The sequence below is a fragment of the Hesperophylax consimilis genome, chromosome 25 (genome assembly GCF_061612785.1).
Source record: "Hesperophylax consimilis isolate HC1 chromosome 25, BYU_Hcon_1.0, whole genome shotgun sequence".
NCBI classification, from domain to species: domain Eukaryota; kingdom Metazoa; phylum Arthropoda; class Insecta; order Trichoptera; family Limnephilidae; genus Hesperophylax; species Hesperophylax consimilis.
The window spans coordinates 16,283,906-16,296,229 of record NC_142860.1 but is presented as its reverse complement, the minus strand read 5'-3'; the positions used below and the strand labels follow the sequence as shown (position 1 = coordinate 16,296,229).

General features: G+C 32.9%; 1 protein-coding gene across 1 annotated transcript; it reads left to right on the top strand.

Moving 5' to 3' along the window:
- The first annotated feature begins 4,055 nt into the window (after positions 1 to 4,055).
- LOC149411585 (uncharacterized) lies at positions 4,056 to 11,817 on the top strand. Its single transcript, XM_089646690.1, has 2 exons — positions 4,056 to 4,617; positions 11,510 to 11,817. Exons 1-2 carry the CDS (start codon positions 4,056 to 4,058, stop codon positions 11,815 to 11,817), a joined length of 870 nt encoding a protein of 289 aa, XP_089502816.1.
- The last annotated feature ends 507 nt before the right edge of the window (positions 11,818 to 12,324 follow it).

Here is a 12,324-nt window from a genome sequence, read left to right as displayed (position 1 = left end):
GAAAGAGAGGAAATTTTGGGAAGGAAAGGGGAATGAGAGTGGGTAGGATTATAGGGGTTTGTTTGTTCAGGAGTGACAAACGTATGAAGCCATCCCTCCCGCTGAAATGCAAGACTATGGGTCGACGATGGGTCTCCCCAAACTGGCCTCTCCCAATCTGGTCCACCACACAGCTGGTGGGCAGCCAAATCCGCACCAAGATCTGGACACACCTCAGTCGATGAACCCGGGCACCCCTGAAAAGTCATCGAACGTAGCGAACCACTTGGGGTGACCTATTACAGAGGTGTTTGTTATACAATAAATAGTTTCCGAGGCGGCGGTACCCAAAACTGCCTCTTAAATTGTAATAACTAACGAAATAACTATATTTTTTAATACATGAATTGTTTACGTCCACATAATCAAGCTTAGCAACGCCAGCGACCGCAATATAAGGGTGTTAAGATGTAGTTACTTACGCTAAATATTTGTCATTTATTTAGCTCAAAAGCCAATCTCTTCTCTTCAATTTCAGCGATCAGAGATATTATAAGTATTTTTATTCAAAGCGTTTTGTGGTTTTCCCAAAACTCTCACTTATTCCAAATACTATTTTACGGTACCTACCCAAATGGACGGAATCTTTTGAATTTGTAGCGTTCCAATTCTTGGCGCCTTTTCCACCGATGTATTCGTTTTTCTTTTGTTTTGTGTGCTCATAGCAAGCTTAGTGAAGGTAGGTACGAAATAGCCAGCAATTGTTTTTACCGCATTTAGACCGCGTGTTCTTCTGATGATTTTTAAACTTTTTTTAACAGCATGCATCCATGTCTGAAAATAGACGCAGATTATAAAGTAAAGGTGGGCTGCACCGCTATTGGAAAACTGGGAAATAATGGAATGCGATATTTTATTATTAAAAAGTTACCGCTAAGGTAATGGAAAAAAAATCGTTTTACAGTTTTATTTTTGAAAAGCAGTAGATTTCCACTAAATGAATTTTTCAAATATTTTTGATAAGAAAGTGCGAGGAAAGTGAGAAAATGATACTGTCGGTATACGTACAATTAAGAGGGAAAATATATGTTATTTTAATCTTATAAAATATAAAGATAAAAATATTAATACAGATATGTCAACCAGTAAAGGAAATGGTTTATAGTATTAATGTACTGAATATTGAGCAAAAGTAAAGCATTATTTTAGAGCATAAAAATATAATATCAAAATTGGCGATCTCCATGGTTGAAGGATAAGGTCAACACTGGTTTAAATCCCAGCGTGTGCAAGTAAAATCTAGTATCATAGTCTCACCAACTCCTATTAGCAGAGAGCAGTGAACGTTAAACATAAAAAATAAAACAAAAATTCCGGAAGGGAGCTGCCCAATTGGCCACCCCACTAATTTAGAGGAAACTTTAAAGAATAAATAATAATTTAAGGAAGAATTTGCAACAAGAGGGGCTGGGCCTGCAATGGACTGATTTATTGATACTGATGATATCAAAGGAATGAGTCCCCGAACTGACTAGGAAAAGGGAAACAAGAAACAAAACTGATACCCAAATGAGCTTATTTTTAAATAATCATAATAAATAGTGTTAAGTGAATGTTGGCTGTGTTATTTATTGAAATAGGGTTAAAAAATAAAATTTCACGTGCCAATGGAATTTATTTTAAGAAAAATATTGTGAATTTTCACTTCATTTCATAGTAGAAGATATACAGTGCTTCGTCCTTGTGAGAAAACTCCATCCAAAATCAAAATCCTGCTGGGAAAGAGCTAGGCAAATGAGCGTCTTCACAACCATCCTTTCTCTTATTTCTACCCCCATCCTACTTCTGACAGTCTTATGAACAATCCCCGAAATTGGAATGGCGTTCCACGGGCTCTAGTATTAAGGACTCTATCTAAGAGTTTGGTTTAACAGTATTTTAAACACTCAAAACATTGACCATTTCCAATGTATGTAGGTAATATTTGGTGGGTAATATAAGCGAGTTATTTTGTGTTCACTTGAAAATTTTTAAAAAGTTTGATAATAATCTGTACTGGTACGAAGGGGGGTACGGATTCAGATTAATAAAGTACCCCAATTTGGAATCTAGCCTTTAGTTACAGGGATTATTATGTTTTTAAAATGTTTTAGCCATATGAACAGCGTTGCATTCTTCAAAGATTTTCAACAAATTACTTGTTTAGACAAAATATTGTTGTTTTTTTTTTTAATTATTATAAAACATAAACTTAATTGTCGACAATTTGTTTTATTTTTTTTAACGCCTAGAGGGTTTTTGAAAAATGTGTTGTGAATCGGGCAATATAATCGTAATGAAGGGTGATATAGGCAGAAATATTGAAAAAAATGTACAGAATGGAACACATTTTCGGATTAAATATTTTAAGTTATGGAAGTTGGTTGCTATTTTGAGTCAGAAATCAAGTTGTGGAAGAGACGTGCTAGTTAGGGGACGTTGGGCACAGCAAAGAGGTAAGAACCTTTGGAATCGAATGAAAATGCTTTTGGTTAGATTTATTATATTTTGTTGACATCATATTTATTTGTAAAATAAGTTTTCTATTTGAAATTTAGTTTGTATTAAATTGATAAGCAGAACGTATTTTTCTTTCGGCGGTGATTTCAATCGGTATGTTAGTAAAGTTCAAAAACAATAAGAAGATATTTTGAAAGGGAGATATGTAAATATGAATGTTTGAGGGAACGCGCTTATATAAAAAAATGATTATAATTAGGTAATAGGCGTAAGCAAAAACATTTAATAAATAATGACTTATTTAAAATAGAACCAAATTCTCTACACAAATATCTTAAGTAACATTTGAAGAAACACTGCGATTTTTTTCATACCTGTCATATGTTATATAATAGAACCAAATATGATTTTTATTATTTTTGGAGAATACCTTGCGATCTTTTTTCTATCGAGGGAATTTCATGTAATAACATTTTCAGCTCGGCAAATATATAGAGATTATATTAAAAAATAACAGATATTTTTTAAAGAGTTTTAGAACTTAAAATGTTCAAGGGAATGTTATTATAATTTGGTAGAAAATGGAAATGTGGAGTCTTAAGAAAGTTAACGATACTATATAATAATATTCAGATCGATATACTGTGTTTATTTTATTTCAGGAATTAAAACCGAGACCAGTCGTAAGAGCACTCGTAACCCAGAGTTTAACCTGCTATTATGTATTGGCTTCCACACAGAAAGTTTGTCCTTTTTTAATGAATTCGCCAAGTAGGTTTAACACAACCGAGTTTTTCCGTGAAAATTAGCTACAATTATATTTTTTCCTTAAAATACTTTTCACTGGTAAAAATGATCCTGTTAAAAAGTGAAAGCATGCTTATTCAGTCATTCGGAATATATCGAGAACACGTGTTCTTTTCTAAATAGATATCATGATGGCATACATGTTAGTACATTGTATGAACACGTGTTCCGTCGTCCGCATAAAACATTTTGTTTTTGACTGATACTTTGTCACGAACTCTTTCAATCCATATGTTATAGGCCCGCAGTTCCATTTTTGACAGGAAAACGATTAATTTGACCAGATTTTTTAAAATATTAACAGTATTTCATATCAGCAACTTTTAATATAAATTTTACTATTTTTCACAAAACAAAGGAACAATTTTAAAATCAGATTTTTTTTTAAATCAACATGTTTTAAAAGGGATACTGTGGGATTTGTGATTTATAATTAACTAAAAATAATAATTAATAAATAATTTTATTTCCAATCCTAAATAAATTCTAAAATAAGTGCGACACAAGCCTTAGGATTTGATTTGTATGAAAATGCGAGCGCGGACATTAAGCTCCGTTGCTGAGTCACTATTATTTCTATTGTCATTTTTTATTCACCTCTTTCCGCGAGTACTCGAGATCTGCACTCTTGTTGCTTTTGGCATCTTCTGTCGGTACTATGCAACCATTCGTATATAAGCTACACCAAGCGCAACAGCAAGTACAGTCTTCAGTAGTCAGCATCCAGTTACACGCCTCCAAACAGCAAGTGCAATATACAACAATACAAGATGACTTGGAAGGAACGATTCACCATTGCGACAGCTTCTATTTTCTTCGTAATCCTGCACAGCAGTTCGGCAGCCGCCACAAATGAGCCTTCCTACCAAAATGGATTGGATTCAACTCCTCAACAAGTGACTCCCGGGGGAGAAGTGTTCACGAAACGGTATCCAGCCAAAGATTGTGAAAGCAGTTACAGCCCTACATGCATGAAACTGGACATCGTATCTTTCATCGAAAAGTTGTCTGAAAGTTCAGACTACAGCATTTTCCCAGGATTATCAGTTGTTAGAGAAGCCGGAGGAAATAAAGTGAAGACTGCTGACGTAGTCGCGGAACTTGCAAGGAGCTTTCCTAATGATCCTGATAAAAGGCTCGATTCCTTCCTGATGTTCAAGCTGAACTCTTACTTGGACAACCATGCTCTTAGGATGAAACTCGTTGATGGTGGGGAAGAAAATAAAGTCGGTGATGCCAGGAAGGGAGGTGGTGGTGGAGGTGGATTTGGAGGTGGCGGCGGAAAGAAGGGAGGTTACGGAGGACTGATGGCCATGGCTATGATGATGAAAGGTAAAACATTTATTTCAACCCTTAATATTTTCTGATTATTATTCAAATCAAACGAAACTTTGTTTTAACTTTACCCAATCCAATTGATATTTTTGATTGATTATTTCGATCAATATAACAACGTTTAATAATTTATAACTTTGATTTAACCTGCGTTCCCAAAATATACATTCCGTTGACGTTGACGAGTGTGAGACAAAATTCGCTTTTAGCATAACGTTTGTACAATCCGATTTGTTATCTTATGTAGTCGTTAAATTAGTTGAAATTTATTTTTGATATTGCCCGAAATTTTGGTTAATTTTCAAATAATTTTTCGATTTTTGTCTTTTCGTCTTCACTAATTATTTCATTTTCAAAGAGAAAATTCCGTGCTCGGTCTTTTATAAAGGGAACGACTTGACGAGTAGACAAAGAAGTGTTAAAGCATGTTAATGCACCAAACTATAAAATTCATAGCAGATTTTAGTTTACAAATTTCACCACACCGGAGTTTGCCGTTACCTTAAAGTGGTGATTAGTTTCAATTATGAATTATCCATCTTTATAATAAAATAAAATTTTCAATTTCACCCATATTTGTGTAATATCATGATGAATTACTTTGAACAACAATAATTCATACACTGTTATTATCATCAGTGTAGGTTATAATTACTTCAACTGCATTAGCCTCGCACAATCATGATTAAATTAATTGCAAGAAATTACACTTAAACGCTATTAAAACCGTCGTCAAGATTAGTGATTTTCTTACTCCAGATGTGTCGCGAGGCATTTTAATTGCAATTTACTTGTGATAAAATGTTATAATATAGGGTATTAAGGAACACACTTAACTTACTTTATCCTTTAAGTGATTACAGATGTTCGGAGTAAAACATGAAAATGAAATTTTGGTGTCCTGTGAAATTATTATTTTTTTTTGTTTTTGCAACTTAAAACATTTAAAAAAATCAGTAGTTACTAGGCAGTTAGGTTCGGGTTGGCTGATTAACCTGTGACGATATGTCGAAGAAAAAATATAGTTGTAAAAAATAAAAATTAAAAAACAAAACTTCAAAAACATCTTTGAATTCGAACATTTTTTATTTCAAACAATCTCAGGAATCAGTCGTTAAAGTAAGTCAAGTACGTCCCTTGACACCCTGTATACAAGATATCCAAGGGTAACATGCAGAAACTTCGGGAGGTGATTCTACATAGTAGAAGTAAAATATACGCATAACTTTTTTCGGAAATCCGTTGTTTTTTTTCAATACAAAAATATTTTTTCCATACAAACTCTTCATCTTTTGTACGTGAAATCTACATTAAAACGTTTTAATTTTGAAAAATTTTATTTCATTTTCTTTTTTTCATCTTTTTTACTTGTACTGTCGGATGAATCACCTCCCGAAGCTTGTACGCTTTACCCACGGACGCCCTGTATATCGAAACTGTTCTGATTGACAGAATCATAAGAGATACAATCAGATGAGTAGCACCTATGACATAAATTTCCCAAGCGGAAATAATGAGTGTAATTTTGCCTTGTGTCTGCTCTCTGTAAACCGGTGGCATCTTATTTTTTCACAAGAATTTTCTTTTTCGATACAATCTCAATTATTAGTGTGGGTGGTAGGGACATCCGTCATGCTTATTATTTTCGAATTTAAACTACTTTTGGTCGTGAAGTAAAAGATTTTAAAACAATTTGTTTTTTGACGGCCAAAGTTCAATAGTCATTTACAGGAAGAAATACATTTAGGTCGGTATAATATGGTATATAACATCATTTAAATCTAATAATACCTAAAATTTTTATGTTCTTTGTCGTTTTAATTACATTAAAATGCTGTTTCTAACAACCGATAGCATCCTATGATTTTTTTATTTTTTTTTAATACCTAGTTCCAACTACGTATGTGCTAATTCTAAATGGTAGTCGTTCATTAGGGTAAAACTGTGAATATCTACCACTCTGGACCGTACGATTGCATTAAATTTATTTATTGACGCCGAGTTTCCGCGTGACGACGCTATAGAGCTTCGACGGCCGGCATAGTCCAGTGGTAACGCATTGGACTGCCATTCCGAAGGTCGCGGGTTCGAACCCGGCGTGCGCAAATAAATTTTATTTGATTAATTTGTGTTATTTCACAATTAATTAATTAAAATAATATATAGTATATTTGCGGCACGTTCCAGAGTGGAAGATACTACCAGTATCGCCCTGGTGTAAGACCACCATTCAGAATTGAAACGTTGCTCCAAATGGCTTTAGCCGTGTTTAGTGACTAGATCTGAATAGCCAGGTACTTCCCCACCTTCCTCTTTCCCTTCCCCACTTACCTTCAGCCTCACAACATCCCCCAATTGGGGATGCCATAGTCTCACTGGCTCCAGACGGGAGCAGTTGGGACTCTTGTGAGGTATTCATATAAAGAAAAAAAAAAAAAAAAATAGAGAGAAAAACAGTATTGCGTGAGAATGTATTTCAAGATGGTAGATAAAATCACAGCAAGTTCGTAGTTTTGTATATAAATGCAGTAATTTCAACGCAGTAACTGTGTTTTTACACACAAAAATAATAAAAATGTATTTTACTTACCAAAAGGGGTGAAATTGCGATAGAATTGAAATAAATGTCATCTTTTTTAAATACGAAAAACTTGAAATTATAATTTTTGTCTTACGTAAAACATAACAAATTCAATACTTTAACTTAATAAATTTAACAAATTTTTACTACTCTTGGTAATTACTGTTTTTTTTACTTACCGCGGCAGTATAGCATCCCCTATATTGGGATCCCCAATGTTATGAGCTTGAAAGGGGTGGGAAGGGGAAGATATAGGGAAATGGAACATTGCGAATTACCTGATTTTTCTAATATGATCTTTGTACACTTCTAAATCCATTTCAAGAAACAAAAAATCAATTCTTAATGATGAATGATCTTTGACCAGGGAAGTACTCGAAGTATTACCACTCTAATAATGATAAGAAAAAATTCAGAACCGTTGAAAATATATGAAAAACTTATTGTTGGTCATACTCGAGTACTTAACTGCTGAAATGATAAATTGCTTTATAAAAAAATAAACGGCAGTTTCAATTCATAAATTTCATTTTTATATTAATTTTTCTATGAAGGGCCAAACGTACTTCTGAATCTGATAATTAAAAAGTAGACTATTCTAAATTGGACATTTCAAAAAGAAAGACCTCCCAAACATTAACGGCCCACCCTAATGGATAGCTATTAAAGCTACTGTTGTGTCGCTGTTGATTTCTTGCTGTCGGTTTTTCTCTTTTTTTCCGCGTTACGCATGAGAATTTGCGTTGTATAGATGGGTTCCTGATCATGTACAATTTGCAGCGTGGGAAATATAATTGATTTTCTTTGTTTTTTCTGCGGTAGTACAACGTGACCCTGATTTTAAATTCAAGAAGATTTTCGTTAAAAAATTTCAGAGTAAAAGAGTTCTATAATATTGTATTTAGGAACTGTAGATAGGTCTGACTTCTAGACCAATATTTTACATAGAAATTTTTTATTATTTAATCTGAAAATGCTGTATTTTTACAGTTTGTCGTGGTTTTTCGCAAGGATATTACCTTTTAATTTATCTTTTGATGACTAGCTTTAGCTTTTGCGATCTGCTGTCATGCTCGGGAACGACGACAAGTTACCGACATTATCGATAAAACCTTTATCGATCGACCGTGCTAGGTACTCTGATCATCCTTTAAAATGTGAGTATATTGCTGTCATTAACCTCCAAAACAATATCGTGTGAATATTGCTGTCGCAATGAAGTCTTTTTTTATGAAACAAACCTTTTTTTATGCAACTAATTTATTTGAACTTTTCAACCAGTTTTGCTTCAGGGTGACTATAAACTAAACAAAAACACGTGAATTTTTGTTTCATTTAATATTACGTCAGTCAACAAAGTTATGAAAATTGTATTTTTTCGAATAATTTAACCAATATTAAAACGTAATATTGGTTAACATCGTAAATAAATTTGAAAATATGAGTGAGACGATAGTACCGATTGTACCTACTACGAATATTTTCAGATAGAGCAGTTAACTTAAAATAATAAAAAAACTTCTAGTTCTAAACTAGCAGTTTCCAAGAAGTGGCAGCTTCGATAAAATATAATAAAAATCATTATTCAGAATGTAATGGTTCATATAAAAGTTCTTTTGTATTCGTGCGTAAAATTTTTAAAATATTTTTCATTCACCGTTCACGAAAACCAAACCATCTTTAAATTTTAATCGTCCAACTAAAACCAATTATGAACGATTTAACGAGAAACCAAAAAAATTATTCACAATGGAAATAAACGTGAAAGACATTCAATAACCTACATAATTTACAAACGTGCCTTCAAATGATACTGCAAACCTTCTCAATGGTTTTTCTTTACCATCGTTTGTACTTAAAATAAAACTCGTCGGGTACAATCGTAATGGTTTTTACTTTCACGTTTAGTTAACAGGTGTATTTCTACGGAGGTTTGAATGCAATGGAGGACACTTGCAGTGACGGGGTTCTTCCGAGATTATTTTTGGTCGAATATGTACAGTACACAAATAGTATTGTTTATTTTTATCAAGCTTAATTTATTATTGAATTTGAAAAATATTGTGTATTTATAACAAGATATATAAGCTTTGTAATTATTATTATTACGCTTGGCAGCTATTTCACCTTTCGAAGGCATTACATTTTGGTAATGTTATCGAAAGGCGAAACACCTATCACGCGTTATAATAATTACACATCACAACTTTTTGTTGTAAATTAAATTATAATATATTAAATTAATAAAGGGTCTCCAGGCATTGAATCGTTTTGGTCACAAAACGTGTCCTAATTATACAGTTTCTTAACAAAAAATATCGAGGCTTTTCGTTAGAAAATTTTAAAAATTCTTACACACTAACGATTTCTTGAATGTTTATTGTCATCTAAATTATTACGTTCTTTAGAAAAATAATATTTGTTCACAAAACGTAATATATCATTCATGGCAATCGTAATATAATGTCATTTTCTGCACATGGAAACAACTGTCCTTACATGATTACGTTCCCTATGATGTACTTCCGAGACAATTCAAGTGGAAAAGAAAGGCAGTATTATAATGGGATCATTTATTTGCACACGAATAAGATCACGACATTCATCAGGCGTGACCGCATGGAGGCCTGTGAATGAATCCGTTTCTATTTATTTATATAAATATACTAGCTGGATCCCGTATCGTTTCTGTGGTTCTGTCTGTCTGTGCAAATAGAAATACAATAGCGCCTGTTGCTTTTACGTCCAACAGATGGCGATGTTTTTCTAAAAAAAATGATGTTTTTACCTGTCTTAGGTGACATCTATATAATATACTTATGTAAAATAAACGCGTATTCGAATGCAACGATTTGTCAAAATTACAAAGCAATTAGTGAAGAACGAGATTTTTAGTAATTGAAAATTTATTTATTTACATATACGTAACAAATAATAGTTTTGACTTTAGATTTTTGTATTTTCATCCGAGAAACAATCGAGAAACACCACCATTTTAACTTGAAAAGTTGTTTAGTTATTGTTGAAAAATCTCAATAAACATACCGTTTCCATCTTTCTAAGATTTTTTTTCTTTTTTCTGTCCTTCTCTTACTTGTACTTACTCTTACTACTTCTAAAGGGTTGATTCAGGGTTCAAACCTGGAGACATTGAAATACGATTCTTTTTTTCTTTTAGGTACACAATTTAACTGACCTAAAGACAGTTTGTTATTTCTCCGAGAGCGGTAGATACTCTCCATGTGATACTGATGAGAAACTGCTATTTCGATTAACCTAAAGACAGTTTTGCTCTTTCTCCCATAGACATTTTCTGTACAATCCTAATGAGAAACAGCTGTTGAGACTCAAATCGTTGTTTTAAATTGCATCAGCTATAATTGTACCCTGATAACTATGTCAAAAATCTTTTAGTTGTTTGTTCCTGTTCAGTTTTAGTGTTTTTAACTGATTAATTTCACTTTGAGGGGACAAATTTCAATTTGTTTCTGAATACCTTGTTTACCGTTAAGAAAATGTCTTAATATGCATATTGGAAGTGGGTATTTTGGACGCAAATCCTGAATTACGTTTCGTTTTAAAATGCTACGCAGCGGATCTTCTTCCGTTAGAGTCACTTGATATAATATTATATCATAATACAGTCGAATCTAACAGGTTAAAAACTGTTATTTTATTAATTTTGTACACATTTGTATTACACTTACGAGAACCACGATAACTTTTAGCATCGATCTTTACCAAAATCGACTTCGATAAAGTTCGACTCTTAAAGAATTGTTGAAAATAACAATTGTGTGTTTGTAGCAAGTAAAAATTGTTTTACATTATTTTGTAAAGGCCAAATCAGTTAGAGCGCTCCTAAATTGATAATGACCGGAGTACTATTTATTTATAAATGATCATTTTATTTGGTTATATATGATGTCGGTCAAAGGTTGGCTAACATCAAGACATTTTTCAGCAAACATGTCGTGTTAAAGTCACTCAAAATTCATTACAGACATTATAATTTTCTGTATAATTTTCATTAAAGGCATTAGAAACCATTTCTTTATTGTATGATTTTAATCATTTGATTAATTCCCTGTATTACCGAGTATGGTGAGGAATTATATTTAGCATTATAATGTTGCCGTTTTCTTGGTATAAAGTTTAATGTTTTAATGATTACGTTTTCTTATTAAAACGATTACACGATGCCGTAAAGAATACATACGGCAATCCACCATTTTCGAATTACACCTGCGCCTGTCACCCGTTTCTCATCCACACAAGACAGTAATCAATCTTTCAACATATTTACAGGAACACTTGGAGCTTTGGGAATGGGTGCCTTAGCCTTGCTCGCCGGTAAAGCTCTGATGACCGCTCTGATGTCCCTGATGCTCTCTGCAATCATCGGTCTCAAGTCCCTGACATCGGGAGGTCACAAGTCCACCACTTATGAGATCGTCACCAAGCCAGTGTACTCTCATTCCAACAGTCATTCATCAAGCCATGAAGATGTTCATGGCGGTGGTGGTGGCGGCGGCGGTGGTCACTCTGGCTATGGACATTCTGGCTACGGGAGGGCCATGAACATAGATTTGCCAAAGCATCTGAAAGAAGAATAATAAGTACAAGTATTAGAAAAATTAGAAGAACAGTATTATAACAGTCTGTTAGAATGTTGATTATTTTTAGTCTGTCATTGACTCCATCCATTATTTTATTTTATCACTGATTTTCTTTTCATTGTATTTTACTTTTTTCTCTAATGAATGAAATTGTCAAAAGACTTTTGCAGTATCATGTAATATTTTCATTTGTTGTACCTATAAACTATATTATTATATTTTTCTTTGATTTTGTTTTGCTTTAACAATATTTGCTCTAATTTTCAGTTTATTTTACATGCTTATTTTATTATTTAATCTTCGTTTTCTTTTGGCCGATTGTTATTATTTCTTAAAATCAATTATATGCTATTATTATTTTATATTTTTAAACCCTTTGTTTAAATGACAGCTATTTGCATAATCAACATTTAATGGATGGATGATTTAATTTATTATTATTTTTACTGACGTGATTGAAGCGTGGCTGTTTATTTATTTTAATATTAAAAACCAAAATATTCA